Source organism: Eulemur rufifrons, chromosome 2 (assembly GCF_041146395.1).
Source record: "Eulemur rufifrons isolate Redbay chromosome 2, OSU_ERuf_1, whole genome shotgun sequence".
NCBI lineage: Eukaryota > Metazoa > Chordata > Mammalia > Primates > Lemuridae > Eulemur > Eulemur rufifrons.
In genome coordinates, this window is record NC_090984.1 from 85,441,318 (window position 1) to 85,459,491 (window position 18,174).

At 39.5% G+C, this 18,174-nt stretch overlaps 1 protein-coding gene across 1 annotated transcript in view; it reads right to left on the reverse strand.

Moving 5' to 3' along the window:
- The window catches only part of DLGAP5 (DLG associated protein 5), a 43,442-nt gene extending 34,688 nt beyond the window's left edge, over window positions 1–8,754 (reverse strand). The window contains exons 1-3 of the mRNA XM_069464966.1: window positions 8,631–8,754; window positions 6,306–6,544; window positions 1,727–1,920 (exon numbers count right to left, since the gene is read on the reverse strand). Coding sequence (XP_069321067.1) covers window positions 1,727–1,920; window positions 6,306–6,543 — 432 coding nt within the window. The 5' untranslated portion in view covers window position 6,544; window positions 8,631–8,754. The remainder of the gene's footprint in view (window positions 1–1,726; window positions 1,921–6,305; window positions 6,545–8,630) is intronic.
- Between the last annotated feature and the right edge of the window lie 9,420 nt (window positions 8,755–18,174).

Genomic DNA, 18,174 nt, shown 5'->3' on the forward strand with positions numbered 1-18,174 from the left:
TCTATTAGTTTTGGTCTCTTTCGTATTATCCTAAGGTCATATACAGAGTAAATAAGTAAAGTGCTGTCAAATGAATCAATGAGATTCACAAGGCTCAGAAAAACATGCAATATCTTGAGTCTTTATATTATTCAATTCTTACTTAAATCAGGAATGCATCTGCAGTCAGTGAGGTCTTTTAAACATATTCATCAAAATGATCTTTTATATATATCTTCAAAATAGCAAATCACCAGTAATTACCTAATTTACAATTTAGCCTCCTATGTTCAGACTTCATCCTTTCTAACTCACTACACCATGTTCTTCTTCTTTAGATTACTCTACCATTAACTTCTATTTTCTGTTTTAGTTCTCCTGCCACTCTGACCAGTCCTTCTAAGCCTGGTACCTAACTTCTGCCCATCTAGAGATGCTCTCTAGACCCCATTCTTTTTCATAATTTTATATATCCTTATTGGTATGGTCTCATTTAGTCCTACAGCTTAAAAGCCCAATTGTACTTCCAATATTATATCCTAAATCCACATCTTAACATCAATCTCCATCCAAATTTTTATTCCCAGTTGCTTGATATCTAGATGGCCCAAACAAGTTAGAAAAAAAAAAAAAAGTTTCATGCAACCACTTAAACCTATTCCTTGTGATCAATGTCACAAGTCAAAAAATAAATGAAAAAATAAATAAATAAAAGAAGAAAAAAAAACCAAAACCTATTCCTTTTCTTGCCTTCTTCATTTCTTTTAGCAGCAGCATAATTTGTGTGTTTGAGCAAACTAATAGCTTCAGAATCATCTTATCTCTGACTTTTCAGTTTGTTTCACCCCTCACTATCTACTTGGTCACCAGTCCTGTCAAATGCATCTCTTAAGATGTCTTATACCTATTTCTTCCTTATTGAATCCACTGCCCCAATCCACTTATCCCAGCTTATCTATTCTATTATAGTAGTTTCACAATTGGTTTCCTAATCTATAAGTTCTTCCCTTTCCAGACAATAATCTTTAAGGCCATGAGAAGTTTCCTGAATTATTAATTTGATAATGGTAGGTACTACCCTCATTTATAAACTTCCCCTGACTCTTCATGACCTATGGGATAAATGCCAAATCCTTTGGCAGAGCATTGTTCAGCCTGGTTCTACCCACTTTCCTAGTTTCATCATATCTCAACTTATCTATAGCTATCTTAAGAGACCTCATTTTCATTCTTTGGAGCTACTATTATATCCTTCCCCCCTCCTACCAACTAGTTAAGTGAATAAAGGGACTAAAGGGAAGTGATTGTTTTAGTCACTTAATCTCTTACAGAAAATTCAGATAGGCCGGGCGCGGTGGCTCACGCCTGTAATCCTAGCACTCTGGGAGGCCGAGGTGGGCGGATCGTTTGAGCTCAGGAGTTCGAGACCAGCCTGAGCAAGAGCGAGACCCCATCTCTACTAAAAAATAGAAAGAAATTATATGGACAGCTAAAAATATATATAGAAAAAAAAAATTAGCCGGGCATGGTGGTGCATGCCTGTAGTCCCAGCTACTCGGGAGGCTGAGACAGGAGGATCATTTGAGCTCAGGAGTTTGAGGTTGCTGTGAGCTAGGCTAACGCCACGGCACTCACTCTAGCCTGGGCAACAGAGTGAGACTCTGTCTCAAAAAAAAAAAAAAAAAAAGAAAGAAAATTCAGATAAAAGGAAGTATTCCTTTATATCAAGTTAAGATACTAAATTTACCTTTTTTGGCTCAGCTTTCATAGCATTCTGGTTTGATGAAAGAAAATAAGGCATATCAGGTCTATACAGACCCACTTTAAATACTCCTCGTTTAGCTTTCTCTCTCTGCTCTTTCAATTTTTGTAGTTGCTTTTCTTCTTTGTATTTTTGGAGCATCTGTTTTCGTTGGTCACCTACAACGGTTTTCATTGACCCTAGGCAGAGAAAAACCCAAAACAACATAGCATATAAAACATTTCAGATAAAAAGTTATGCAAGCATCTAAAAAATCATTTTTGTGTAAATTCAACTGCTGCTTTTAATGAGCCAGGCACAGTGATGAGCCTGTAGTCCCAGCTGCTTGTGAGGTTGAGGCAGGAGGATCACTTGAGACTTGGAGTTGGAGTCCAGCCTGGGCAACATAGTGAGAAACCTCCCTCCCCACCCCCCGCCAAGAAATGCTTTTAATACTTCTTGTAATTCCTTAGGATTCTAACAAGTTATTTCAACACCTAGTCTTTTAAAATTTGTATTCTTTTGCCTTCACATGTTCAAATATTTATTAGCTACTTGCTATATACTGGGCATGTATTGTTTTGCTTTTAAGTTAATTAACTTGTGTAATAGCCAGCCTCTAACCTGACCTCCACAGATTCTCACCCCCTGGTAGTCTTGCCCTTGCATCATCTCTCACACTGAATAAGGCTGACCTGTGTAACCAAGAGACTTCTAAGACGAGGTACATTTTGCCTTGCTCTCTCTCGGGTCACTTGTTCTAGGGGAAGGCAGTGATCATGTGGAATCATAAGGAGACTCAAGCAGCCCTGTAGAGATGTTTACGTGATAAAGAACTAAGGCCTCCTGCCAAAAGCCAGCATCAATTTGCTGTGAGTCAGTCATCTTGGAGGCAGATCCTCCACCCTCAATCGACGCTTCAAATTTATCTCTGGATGACATCTTGACTGCTACCTTCAGAACCACCCAGCTAAGCTGCACCCAAATTCCTGACCCACACAAATTGTGTGAAATGTTTATTGTTTAAGCTGGCTAAGTTTTGGGGCAACTAATACAATTATAGGTGCTATGTATAAGTTATATTTTTAATAATATATAGTATAATAAGATGTACTCCACTCCTTCTCACCTACTCAAGGACATTCTTCCAACAATTTACCCTCTCATTCATCTATTGTTTCCTCTCTACTGGATTGCTGCCATCACAAAGTTACAGAGACGCAGTAATTTCTTCCAATCCACATCCTCATCTAGCTACTTGTCTCATTTCTCTAGTCTTGTTTAAAGTAAAATTCTTCAAGAGAGTTATCTATATGTCTCTATTTCCAACACTCTTTACATTCCCCCCTCAATTTTTTTAAAATTATGAAAAATTTCAGATATACACACAAGCTTAATATAATGAACCCCATATTCCTATCACCCAGATTCAACAATTATACACATTTTGCTGCATTTAGGTTTGTTTTTTAAATAATAGATTCTACTCACAGGATTTCATCTCTAAATACTTTAGTATGCAACTCTAAAAAATAAAGACATTTCCCTTCATAACCACATTAGCATTATCACACCTAACAAAATTAGTAATTCCTTATTATCATCTGTTACAGGGTCCAGATTTAAGCTTTCTAGTTTCAAAGAGATATTTTTTTAAACAGTGATTTATTCAAATAAGAAACCAGGCAAGATCTACACATTTTATATGGATGTCTTTTAAATCTCTTCATCTAATACAGATTCTCCTCCCCTCCTTTTCATACCATTGTCTTTAGTCAGCTGTTCTATTCAATGTCCTGCACTCTGTACTTGGAAATTTACTCATTTCTCTAGCTCCCATGTTTTTCATAAACTGGAAATTATATCCAAGGGCTTGATAAGACTCGCATTGAACTTTCGGTGCAAGAGCATGTTGTCCTAGGTAAGTGCTGCTATTCTTTCTCTTGAACCCATTCTGATCTGGCTTTTAGTCCCTGAACCTCACTCTACCTAAACTCCTCCTCAAGATCACTAGTGACCACCACAGAGGTGAAGTTCAAATCTCACTTCTCCTGGGCATGGTGGCTCATGCCTGTAATCCCAGCACTTTGAAAGGCCAAGGTGGGAGGATCACTTGAAGCCAGGAGTTCAAATTCTCACTTCTAATATTACTTCACCAGACAAGCAATACTGACTTGGCAGTTCATTTATTCTCTTGTCCTTGATATGCATTTTTTCACTTGGTTTCTAGGATATCACATTTTTCTGGCTGTGCTCTACTTTACTTTGCACTGCTCCTCAGTTCTTTGCTAGTCTCCCTTTACATCCTTGCCCTCGAAAAGTTGGTGTGCTCACTGCCCCTCTTTTCTTTCCTTTTCCACACCAGAACTCTGGATAATAAGGCTGGGCAAAGTGGCTCACACCTGTAATCCTAGCACTCTGGGAGGTCAAGGCGGGAGAGGATCACTTGAGGTCAGGAGTTCGAGACCAGCCTGAGCGAGAGTGAGACCCCATCTCTACTAAAAATAGAAAAAAATTAGCCGGGCCTGATGGCAGTGCCTGTAGTCCCAGCTACTTGGAAGGCTGAGGCAGGAGGATTGCTTGAGCCCAGGAGTTTGAGGTTGCTGTGAGCTAGGCTGACGCCATGGCACTCTAGCCCAGGCAACAGAGTGAGACTCTGTCTCAAAAAAACAAAAAACAAAACAAAAAAACTCTGGATAATCACATCCAGTCTTATAGCTTCAAACACCATGTACAAGTTGACAACTCCTGAATTTATATCTCCAGCTCAGACTTTCCCCCAACTTATCTTGCATATCCAACTACCTTTTCGTCATCTCCCCTTACATGTCTAATAGGCATTGCAAATTTAATATGTCCAAAACTGAACACTTAATCTTACCACACCCCAAAACTTTTCCTCCCTTACTCTTTCGTAATTTAGTAAATGGCCACTTCATATTTTTAGTTGTTCAGAATAAAAACCTTAGTATCATCCTGAGTCCCCATTCTTTCTCAATTCCACAACCAATCTATCAGGCAATCCTGTGGTTCAACCTTCGAAATATAGCCAGAATGTAACCACTTGTCTTTGCTGCTACCACCCTTATCAACCATCAACTATCAACTAAATTATTGCAATAGTTTCTTTCCTGGTCTCCCTGAAGACACGCTTGCCACCCTACAATCTATTCTCAACACAGCAGCCAATGTAAATTTTTGGGGAGCCTGGGTAGGGGGCGGTGGAGATCTCTTGCTATGTTGCCCAGGCTGGAGTGCAATGGCCATTCACAGGCATGATCATAGCACACTGTAGCCTCAAACTCCTGGGCTCAAAATCTTCCTGCCTCGGCATAACAAGTAGCTGGGATTACAGGCATGCTGTGTTGGCTCCAAAGTGATCCTTTTAAAACATAAATCAGATACATAAACACCTATTAATCCACTAATGGTATCTAATTTCACTCAGAGTAAAAGCCAATGTCCTTATAACAATGGTCCTCAGGGCTCTACAGGATCTAGCCCCCTTGTTCATTCTTCTCTAGCCATGGTCACCTCCTTACTTTCTCTGGAACATACCAGGCCCACTCAGACCTCTGAGCCTTTGCAAATGAGAAATAAACAAAGATATTTTAATAGCACATTGACATGCTTCGACTTTCATTTGAGAGATTTTGGTCAAGGAATGGAACATTTGAGAGGACAAGAGTAGAGGCAAGGAAATGACTTAGGAGGCAATAATATCACCCCTTCTCAGATAAAAAATGTTATGTTCTTTCTGCCATTCACCATTTATCCTTGCTTTGTTTCATTGCCATCTAGCTCCTAATGCCTGCTATACAAACACAACTAAATAGGAGTCCAGTGACTGCTGGTTAAAAGCAAAAGTCATTTCAGTTCTCTTTCTCCTTCTCTGTAGCATCCTTTCCTTCTAAGACACTCTATGTAAGACTTTTTATCTTTTTCTGAAATTATTCCTTTCTTTAGTTGGTTCTTTCCTCCCTAACCAGCCCCAAATCCTTTTGGCCAAACTGCAAGGATGAATTCTTTGCTCTTTTCGCTATGTAATGTTTTCATTGATAATGTATTCTTATTTCATGGATTCTTTAATCATTCTATTTTTATGTTTCTTTTCAATTTTCTTGTTAACACTTCTCTTACCCAAGCTTTAGAAGAACTTTAGGATTCCTATAAGGCACAATATAGATTAGAAAGTGCTGTAATACTCCACAGGTGAATGGTGTTAGCCTAGTTAGGGACCTTCACAAGACTTTACCTTAAAGAGACAGTCATAGAAAAGAAGTTATTTAAGACGGCATTTCAAAATTTTACTCTTCTGACCAGGGCTTTTTTAACTCACAAGCATTAAACCAACTTTTAGGCTAGGTGCAGTGGCTCACACCTGTAATCCTAGCACCCTGGGAGGCAGAAGTGGGAGGATTGCTTGAGCCCAGGAGTTTGAGGTTACAGTGAGCTATGACGACACCACTGCACTATAGCCGGGCATCAGAGCAAGACTCTGTCTCTTAAAAAACAAACAAGCAAAAAAACCCCAACTTTTATTCACTCTTCAAAGTACTGGAAATTACAACAGACCTTTACTTACTTGGCTTGACATTGGCCTTTTCTGTAACAAGCTCTTGAGATGTCTCATCTAATTTAACAAGAATTCTACCTTCTAGGGTTGAAATGTTGACATCTTTCAAACCAAAATGTCTATTTCGTTCATATTCCTTGTGTCTGTTTTCTTTCTGAGACAGTGATTTCCTATGAGCAATTTTAGTTCTAATCATTTCAGTACTTAAATCCTTTCGGTGTCGACTGATAAAATGTGATGAAGACATCCTGTCAAGGAAAAGAGAGATAGAAACAAACTTACATGGATTTGCATAGTTTAAAAAATTAAGAGTACAGTTCATCTCCTATCTCACCTCAGAGCCTTCTGAAATAAAAGTATTAAAATGCATAATGGAATAAATATGTGACACTGAAGAGTGGGAACAAGATTATCAGAGGACAAGACACTACAACCTATTTTGGGGTTCTAAACAGAAATTTGATTGACAGATGGAGAAGCCCAGGAAGTTACAGTTCAGAATACAGACAAGAAGCTCTGGGCTTACCGTAGAGAACATTGCAAAACAAAATATGAAGTAAAGGTGAAAATAGGGAAAATAAGTGAAGAACTGTATTAATAGTTTCCTTAACCTTCCCCTGATGATGAATGCAGGTAGTCCAGCATTTCTTCTCAACCCAAAAAACAAAAAGAAACGGGCATATAGGGATAATAAATACGCACTTGGATGGAGATAGAGTTGGATAGAGATGCATAGGGCAATGTATGCGGGAAGGGGTGACAAACTTCCATGCCCTCTCTGGGAGTACACACATCCTCCAGGAACCTCCATGTGTTCAGCTATCCAGAAGCTCTCTGAACCTAGTCTTTGTGAGTTTTTACGAAAGCTTCATTACATAAGCATGATTGATTAATAAATCAATAGCCATTGGTGATCAGCAAGATCAGCTCAACCTTCAGCCCCTCTCTCCTCTCCAGAGGTTGGGGGGTGGTGAATGTCTCAACTTTCTAACCACTGTCAAGGTGGGTCTGGTGACCAGCTCCCATCCTGAAGCCCCCTAGGGGTGTCCAGGCATCAGTCACATTAGCATACAAAAAGACATCACTTCGGAGACTCCAAAGATGTTAGGAGTTGTATGCCAGGAAAGTGGAGGAAGACCAAATATATATTTCACAATATCACAATAACCATATCAATTTGCCCCATTATTTTCATCCATGCAAGAAATCATATAGTTTACTTAGCACGCACCCTTTTCTTTGAGAATGTAATTCAAGCAAAACAAGTGAAGACAGTAAAGATGATGTCATGAGGTCCTCTAACAAACAGTGGACCCAACTAGAATAAAGTGGAAAGTTTGAGGGGGTCACCTATGCAGCTGGTATAGAGAACTACCAGGCCAAACTGGAGAAAGAGGGCTGTGATTAGGAGGTTAAAGTTATAGATGCATTATAGTATACTCTTCAACTAGAGCAAGAAAGCCCACCAGAAACTCCCGGTGAAAGAAAAATTGGCACAAGAAATAGAATTAAAATGTTACACGATTTTAAGCATTCAATAAAGTATAAAAAAATCAGAATCTGTTTGACCTGCATGCTAATAACATTCTCCTTTAAGAGCCCATTGGAAGTGACAATGTGCTTTCCATCAAGAATTCTCCTCTACTATTTGATTTGTCACCTCCTGCAAGTATTAGTTTGCTAAATATTAAAGAACTAAGACTTATGTACTAGTTATTTTAAAATACAGAATAGTACTACCCAGAGAGCAAGGGAAAGAGAGAGAATAAACATTAAAGACATATTTAATTATCAGAATCACCCTAAAAGGTAGTTACTATTATCGTCCTTCTGCAGATGAGGGGAATTAACTGCCCACATTAGCACAGCTAAAAGGTAGTGGATTTGGGATCCTGAGCCAGGCAGCCTGGCTCCTCACCTACATTTGAGTTTTCTTTGGTTAACTGGAGTTTCTTCCACCTTGAAAGTCTACAATGCGTTAGTCTTGCTTGCCTAGAGGTTCTCAACCGGACAATTTCAACAGGATCTGGGAGGAGCTACTGGAATTTAATGTCGGGGCCGGGGAAGCTAAACGTCCCTCATCGTTAAGAATTATTTACCCCAAAGGTCAAGTACGCCCCGGTGGTGAAATGCTGACTGCTACATAGGTCATGGCAACAAATGTTTACTGTTCTGGAGAACTGTGTTATCAGCTTCAGAAAGGGCAGATAACATGGTCCTGAGGGAGCCTTCCCCCGACTGGCGTCCAGCTCGCAGCCGCCGGTCCTCAGACCCTTCTAGACCTTCAACGGAAGCGGGCCACCGTCCTCCCTCCAGCTCCCCAATACCACCTACCTGAGGCACCTTCTAGCGTGAAACCTCAAACAAACAAAAAACAAAAGAACCCTAGGCCTGGACTACCACCGCCGCCTCTGAAGAAAGAACGCCTCCAACCCGAGCCTTCACAAAATTCAAACTTCCCACACCTAGAGTCTGATTGGAGGGGCTTTAACAAACACTTCCTGAGGAAGCGCCCGCCCCTTCCCTTCGGCGAGGCTTACGATTGGTTCACTCCGCGCGACATTTGAATTGATTGAAAGGTGAAGGGACGGTTCAAAGGACGGGTGTGAGGCGAAAAACGGGCGGTACCGCGGCGGATGGGGGGGGCTGCGGTATGGGTGGGCAACACCTGGCAAGCGGCGGGCGTTGCCCCCCGAAGTCCTGGGCGGCGAGGAGAGGCTGCTCTGGGGACGTGGCTGCCGGGCTGCGGGAGTTCCGTCCTGAGTTCCCTGGGCCTCTCGAGTTCGAGACGAAAGGCAAAGTGACCCAGGTGGGGGAGTCACAGGCTCAGCGGTCTCTTTGAAGCCGGGGACGGGATTCAGAGTTTGGAGGGCTTCTTAATGTCCTTTTTCAGTCACAGAAATCGTGCAGACCTTATTGGAATGTTTTCTTTCCTAAACGTTTTAAAGAAAGGGCCTGCTACACCAAATGTCTCCTGAAGTCTAGTGTTACCTTCAACGTCACCAGCCTTTTTTCTTTCTTTTCTAGTCCTTTTTTTGTTGAGGTAAAATTTGCATAGTTTTTTTTTTTTAGTGGACAGTTTGATGAGATTTGATAAATGTAAACAGCTGTGTAATCACCACTCAATCAGGATGTAGAACATTTCCATCACCCAGAAGAGAGTAGCCTCCCTCCCGCCGGCCCTATTCCCGTCAATCTCCTACCACTTAGGCAGCCACTTCTTAGAGTGGTAGGTACTCTCGGATCTGTGTGAACCAGCAGTTAGTAGTTTTTATTGTTGAGAAGTATTCCCTTCAAGGGAATACTTTATGCATCCAACTGTTGATGGACATTTGGATTGTTTTCAATTTTTGGCTGTTACAAACAAAGTTGCTATAAACATTCTTGTGCAGGTTTTTTCTTGGGCATATTTTATTTCTCTTGGGGAAATATAGGTGTAGAATTTCTGTGTATATTTGACTTTATAAGAAATTGCCTAGCAATTTTCCAAAGTGGTTGTACTATTTTACATTCCCACCTGCGATGTATAAAGGTTCTAGTTTCACATGCTTTCCAACATATGGGATTGTCAGTCTCTAATTTTAACCCTGCTCGTGGGTGTGAAATGGCATCATTTTAGTTTTGCAGTTTTCCAATGACTGATGATGATTATCTTTTCATGTGCTTATTGACTATTTTTATATCTCGTCTTGTGAAATGTCTATTCAAGTTTTTTGCCTATGTTTTTAAAGTTGGGAATTATCGTTTTAAATTTGATTGTCTTTATTATTCATTTGTAGGAATTCTATCTGTTCTGGGTACAAGACCTTTGTCAGATACATATATTTAAATATATCCTCCCACTGTGTAGGTGATCTTTTTTAAAATAAACTTTTAATTTTAGATCATTTTAAATTCACAGAAAAATTACAGAGTTGAGAATTCCCATATGCACCACATTTCTTCCTGTTTACATTAGTATGGTACATTCGTTACAATTAATGAAATGGTACTGATATACTTTTATTAACTAAAGTCAATACTTTATTCAAATTTCCTTACTTTTTACCGTTTGATCTTTTTCTATTCCAGGATCCCAACTAGGATTTTATTTTATTTTATTTATTTATTTTTTTTTGAGACAGAGTGTCGCTTTGTTGCCCTGGCTAGAGTGAGTGCCGTGGCGTCAGTCTAGCTCACAGCAACCTCACACTCATGGGCTTAAGCGATCCTACTGCCTCAGCCTCCCGAGTAGCTGGGACTACAGGCATGTGCCACCATGCCCGGCTAATTTTTTCTGCATATATATTTTTAGCTGTCCATATAATTTCTTTCTATTTTTTTAGTAGAGACGGGGTCTCGCTCTTGCTCAGGCTGGTCTCGAACTCCTGACCTCGAGCTATCCACCCGCCTCGGCCTCCCAGAGTGCTAGGATTACAGGCGTGAGCCACCTCGCCCGGCCAGGATTTTAAATTTAGTTGTCATGTATGCTCCTTGGACTGTGACTGTTTCTCAGACTTTCCTTGTTTTTAGTGACCTTTAAGTTTTAAGGAATATTGATCAAGTATTTTGAACTCCTGGCCTCAAGCAATCCTCCTGGCCTGGTCTGGGCCTCCCTAAGTGCTAGGATTACAGACATGAGCCACCATACCTGGTCGATAAGGTCAACTAGGGGACTTTTGTAGAAAGTCCCTCAATTGGAATTTGTCTGATGTTTTTCTCATTACTAGACTGGGATTATAGGTTTGGGGGAGAAAGACCACAGAGGTAAAGTGCCATTTTCATTATATCACATTGAGTACATACCATCAACATAATTTATCACTGTTAACATTAATCTTGATCACCTGGCTAAGGTAGTGTTTGTCAGATTTCCCCACTGTAAAGTTACTATTTTTCCCCCTTTCCATACTGTACTCTTTGAAAGGAAGTCACTATGCAAAGCCCACACTTAAGGACTGGGAAGTTATGCTTCGTCTCCTTGCGGACGTAGTAGCTATATAAACTATTTGGAATTCTTCTGTACAGGAGATTTGTTTCTTCTCTTCCATTATTTATTTATTCAATCATTTGTTTATATAAGTATGGAGTCTTGAATATTTATTTTATACTTTGGGTTATACTCCCATACTACTTTATTTTGTTACACAAATTGTTCCAGCTTTGGCCATTGGCAGCTCTTTGAAGTTTATTCTTCTGTTACTTTGACATATCTCCATCCGTGTGTGTTTCTGTTTGTTTGTTTCTGTTTGTTTGTTTTAGCACTTCCTTACTTTTTGGCACTACAAGATACTCCAAGCTCATGTTGTATTTTTCGTGCCCTAGTACTAGAATTAGCCATTTCACCAAGGTACTCTGGTTCCTTTTAAAAACCAAGATCCGGGCACTAAGTGTGTTCCTTGCTACTGGGGAAATCTCTTAGCTGACAGAATGAGGAAATATACCTGTCTATACTAATATGTGTGTGTATACATATCTATAAATATATCTATACATAAACATCTGTATCTATATTAAGGTAATCATGAGTTTATATTGATGTCTCCAACTTGAATCCATTACCATGTGGATTGTTCTAAACTTCCCTTGCTTATCTATAACATCTCACTCCAATAGTGGGAAACCTGACCCTGTTGATTGCCTTTTCATTTCCTTAATAGCATCATTGGTGAGTTGACTGATAAAGTCCAATTTGCCAGTTTTTTTCTTTTATCTTTAGATCAGTTTCAGAGGAGCTAGAGAAAAAAATGCCAAGATATGGGGTAAACACCAAGATATCAAGAAACCAGAAAATTCCTGGGCAATGTATCTGTTCTAAACTGATGTTTATGGAATGGTGGATATGGCCTGAGGCAGGAGGCAATAGGAGAATAAATTAGGAAAGAAATTGTTAGTTTACCTTTTGCTTCTCCCTGCCTTTCTCCTATATAGCAACAACTAAGATCTCTAGTAGATAGAGAAAAATAAAAATAGATATTTGAAGGTGAGCAAATAAAAATTGTTGTTGTTTAAAAAATGCTAAGGCCAAAGGAAAAAAAGAACATATATTTATAAAGCCCTAAAATTAAAGTCTCTAGCTAATATCAATGTACAGAAGGTGGGAGTGAGGGGAAAACAAAGGACAAGAGGATACACTAAATTTTTTGTCTATTTAGGGACTTTGACATGTATACTTTTTTAAAAGTAGGAAACAGAAAAAGTGGGGCAAACAAATTACAGATTAAGGTGATAGAAAAAGTTACAAATATATCAGTAAATATAGTAAGTATAAATGTAAGTAAACCCACCAAATTGGATTTTTTAAATCTAGATATATGCTGTTTATAAGAGATATGCCCAAAGCATAAGGATATAAAGAGTTAAAGAAAAAAGATGGTACATAGTATATCAGGCAAATACTAATCAAAAGAAAACCAGCACATTGTTAGGGATGAAAAAGGTCACAGTACAATGATAAGATGTTTAATTCACCAAGCTAGAGCAACTTGAAACATGTATGCATCTGATAAAATAGCTCGCCATAGATGAGGCAAAAATTTATAGAACTACAAATAAAAAGATAAGTTCACCATTATTATGAGACATTCAACACATCTTTCTTATTATTGATAGGCTAAACACACAAAAAGTTAGCAAGAACATATAGAAAATCTAAACAAAACAATTAACAAACTTGACCAAATAAGAGAATACATATTTTTCTCCAATATGCCTGCAGGTAAAACGATCACATGCTAGACCGTAAAGAAAGAGTCAACAAACTTCAAAAAATAGACATCCAATTAAGTTAGAAGTCAAGAGCAAAAAGATAAATTAAAAATCCCTGTTAATAACTCTAAGGTTTAAGAAGAAATTATGGGCTGGGCATAGTGGCTCAAGTCTGTAATCCTGGCACTTTGGGAGGCTAAAGCACCAGGATCACTTGAGGCCAGGAGTTGAAGACCAGCGTGAGCAACATAGTAAGACCCTGTCTCTACAAAAAATAAAAAATTAGCCAGGTGTGGTTATGTGTCCCGTTAGTCCCGGCTACTTGGGAACCTGAGGCAGGAGGATCCCTTAAGTCCAGGAGTTCAAGATCAGCCTGGGCAACTGACATAGCAAAACCCCATATCAAACAAAAACACACCACTCAGAATGTGCTCCTACAGGTCTAGACAAGACCTGTCTACTTACCTAGAGCTGGCCAGCTCGGTGCCAATTTCCTGATTGAAATTCACTTCTGTGGCTAACAAACATATGAAAAAATGCTCAACATCCCTAATCATCAGAGAAATGCAAATCAAAACCACAATGAGATATCACTTAACTCCAATGAGAATGGCCTTTATCAAAAAAACCCAAAACAACACATGTTGGCGTGGGTGTGGAGAGACAGGAACACTAATACACTGCTGGTGGGACTGCAAACTAGTGCAACCCCTGTGGAAAGCATTATGGAGGTATCTTAAACAGATTCAAGTAGACCTGCCATTTGACCCAGCAATCCCATTACTGGGCATATACCCAAAGGAAAAAAGGTCATTCTGTAACAAAGACACATGTACCCGAATGTTTATAGCAGCACAATTCACAATAGCAAAGATGTGGAAACAACCCAAATGCCCATCAATACATGATTGGATTAGTAAGCTGTGGTATATGTATACCATGGAATATTACTCAGCTATAAGGAATGATGAAGATACGACATCTCTATGGTTCTCCTGGAGAGAGTTGGAACCCATTATATTAAGTGAAGTATCCCAAGAATGGAAAAACAAGCATCACATGTACTCACCAGAAAATTGGTTTCCCTGATCATCACCTAAATACAAATCTGGGAACGACACCAATTGGATATCAGACTGAGGTGGGGGGTGGGGGAGGGGATGGGGGTATGCCTACACAATGAGTGCATTGCGCACCGTTTGGGGAGTGGTAACACTTGAAGGTGCTGACTCGGGAAGGGGGGGTGGGGAAGGGAGGGATATATACCTCATGATGGGTGCAATGCGCACGACCTGGGGAACAGACACGCCTGGAGCTCTGACTTGGGGGGAAAGGCGGTACAGGAGCAACATATGTAACCTGCAATTCTGTATCCCCCATAACAAGATAAAATAAAATAAAATAAAAAAAAAGAAAAAAAAAAAGAAATTCACTTCTGCTAAGGTGTATAGGATGATCTCTTCATTCAGACAAAGGCAGCTAAATAGAAGTGGCCTTATTAAGTACAACAGGACAATCATTTCAGTACAATTTAAAACTCTCAATATTCAGTGGAGAAAAATGTATATATATAGTCAGGCAGAGAAGTTTAGATGTCTAGTATCTCTTTCATTATAGTAAAATGAAAAAACTCCTGGCCAAGAGTTGAAGCTGGATTTCAGTCTTGGTCATACCATTTATTAGATATCTATCTAATTAAAATATTTTTAAGTGGGAACAAGGGAAAGTATGTATATAAGTAATATCTACTTACACTATTTTTCTAAAATTACTAAGTAGGCTTTTTAATATAGGGTCTTTGGAAACTATGTTTCCTAATAGCGATTGTCTGGGGATAATTGTTTCTTTTAACAAATTCATAAATCATGCTAGTAATTTCAACAAACAAGATAGGGATAGAGGGAAATAGAGAGAATGGTTGAACCTCTGGAACAAAAGGAGTTAGTGGATTTCTATGGAATTTTATTTATTTCTGTTTATCTTTTAAGTTCTTCCAAGTTAAACTAAGTAATTGGCAAAGATAGCCCAGTTAATTTAGTTGAGATTTTTACTGTCAGAAGGACAAATTCTTTCCAATTAATGAAACATTTTTAAGTTAATAAGTACAGATCTGCAAAATTATTGTCCTTTCTATAAACTCTGTGCAACCATTGTAATACATTCTAACCTAAAGTAAAACCTAAAATCAGGATGTTATCTCAGTATTGAAAATTAATGCCTCAGCAGTTATTGTACTTGTGGAAACCCTAAAATAAAAAACTGTCAGGAAAAAGGCTGTGGGAAAGAGATCACCGTGCCTCTGAAAAAATATGTAAAATTCCATTATTATGTATTTTAGGGAAAATAAACATCCATACATAAAAGAAAGAATGCTGTAAATAAATTGGCGATTTTCTATGTGGCGGGGAAATTATGGCTTGATGACATTTATAACATTAATTCAGGTGTGTGTATGTTGAGTTATTTTTACGCAGCTGATGACACTATAATTAATATAATCCTTTTGGGAAGCAATTTGGCAGTATGTGCTAAGAGCTATAAGAACTTAAGAGTCATTTTGGCCCCCAAATGCCCTATCTGATGATTTATCATAAAGTTATATGCCTAAAGATGTTGACCAGTTTTCCTGACAATGAAAAAGTATAATTAATCTAAATGTCAACAATGGAGGAATGGTTTAGTAGAGACTATAATCTATTTGCTGGCATATTGTGTAATCACTAAATAATAACTATGAGAGCCAAATAACAATCTTGAAAAATGTACATACCATAATGTTTAAGGAAAAGTACAATATTTGTCCACTGTTTAAAAAAGTGAAGAAGGCCGGGCCCGGTGGCTCACGGCTGTAATCCTAGCACCGTGGAAGGCTGAGGCGGGTAGATCTCTCGAGGTCAGGAATTCGAGACCAGCCTGAGCAAGAGCGAGACCCCATCTCTACTAAAAATAGAAAGAAATTATCTGGCCAACTAAAAATATATATAGAAAAAAATTATCTGGGCATGGTGGCGCATGCCTGTAGTCCCGGCTACTCGGGAGGCTGAGGCAGTAGGATCGTTTAAGCCCAGAAGTTTGAGGTTGCTGTGAGTTAGGCTAACACCACGGCACCCGCTCTAGCCCGGTCAACAAAACAAGACTCTGTCTCGGCCGGGCGCGGTGGCTCACGCCTGTAATCCTAGCACTCTGGGAGGCCGAGGCGGGTGGATCGCTCGAGGTCAGGAGTTAGAGACCAGCCTGAGCAAGAGCGAGACCCCGTCTCTACTAAAAATAGAAAGAAATTATATGGACAACTAAAATATATATATACAAAAAATTAGCCGGGCATGGTGGCACATGCCTGTAGTCCCAGCTACTCGGGAGGCTGAGGCAGTAGGATCGCTTAAGCCCAGGAGTTTGAGGTTGCTGTGAGCTAGACTGACGCCACGGCACTCCCTCTAGCCGGGGCAACAAAGTGAGACTCTGTCTGAAAAAAAAAAAAAAAAAAAAGACTCTGTCTCAAAAAAAAAAAATAATAGTAATTCACATAAGAAAAAAAATGAATGAGATGGGAAAGTGCTAGCAAAGTAATGATTTTTTTTAAAAACTAGGACATAAAGCTGTAAAATAGTTTTAATCCAGTTTTGAAAAATAAAAATATATATCTAATTATAATAATTGGTAATAGTAAGCTCTGGATATATGCCAGCCACTGTTCTGTAAGTGCTTTACTTATTTAATCCTTATAAGAAACCTATGAGGTAGTTAGGATTAGGAAACTCAGATTCAGAGGGGTTAAGTAACTTGCCTTAAAGTAACCTCCTCAAGATCATACCAGAAAGTGGACAAAGAAAAAATACTTGATTAATTCTTAGATCCAGAGAATATAATAATAGATCAGTTTTATTTTCTTCATTATATGGTTACATATTTTCCTAGTTTTTCTATAATGAACTTAATTTGTTTTATAATAAAATTCTTTAAAAATAAATTATTCATGGGCCGGGCGCGGTGGCTCACGCCTGTAATCCTAGCACTCTGGGAGGCCGAGGCGGGTGGATCGCTCAAGGTCAGGAGTTCGAGACCAGCCTGAGCAAGAGCGAGACCCCGTCTCTACTAAAAATAGAAACAAATTATATGGACAACTAAAATATATATAGAAAAAATTAGCTGGGCATGGTGGCACATGCCTGTAGTCCCAGCTACTTGGGAGGCTGAGGCAGTAGGATCGCTTAAGCCCAGGAGTTTGAGGTTGCTGTGAGCTAGGCTGATGCCACGGCACTCACTCTAGCCAGGGCAACAAAGCGACACTCTGTCTCAAAAAAAAATAAATAAATAAATAAATAAATAAATTATTCAAGTTTTACAGTCAGTAACAGTACTCGATAAAATAGGATTAAATGGAGTGCTGTGCTGTCAACTGAAGGAAATGATGAGGTTCATAAATTTGGAAAGGAGAGCTTTATTTCTCAATAAGGGTTGCAGGCCACAGGGTGGCCATTCTGACAGGCTAGGAAGCAATAACCTTGGGCAGAAGCTGAGAGCAGGTACTTGGAGAGAGGAACAACAGGAACAGGAATTTATACTGAGCAGGGTGGGCAAATATACATATTTAACAAGCTGTAGGACTAGTCATGAATATTTATGAAAGGAGAAAGATGCACATGTGCAATTGAGCTTCATGCCCTTTCATAGGTGGCCTGCACAAAACAATGGCAGAGTTAGCATGATCTGAGAGTGGAGTTTTTGGCCCTTTGATATCAGAAGGTGACGCAGAGGACATGAAAACCATTACTGAACCGCTCCATGGTTGGTGGCCCGTTACCAGGAAAGAATGCTGGCCAGTTGTGCCAGGACTACAAAAAGAAAGGAGCAGCATTAGGTGGTTGTTTGAAATCAGCTGTGGGACAAGTCTTCCAAAGGCTGGTTCTGTTTACCCTTAGGGGAAAAAGCCTAATGACAGTTAATGGGGAGGGGGTATAATGAGGCTTGTCTGACCTCCCATCCCATGATGGCTGGGAACTCAGCTTTAAGGTTTCTCTGGGGCCTCCTTGACCAAGAGGGGGTCTGTTCATTTTTGGTGGGATAATTGTTTGTTGTGAAGGACTGAGCTGTGCATTGCAGGCTGTTGAGCAGCATCCCTGGCCTCTCCCTTGGATATGCCAATAGTGCTTCCCCGCAAGTAGTGACAACTGGAAATGTCCCCAGACATTGC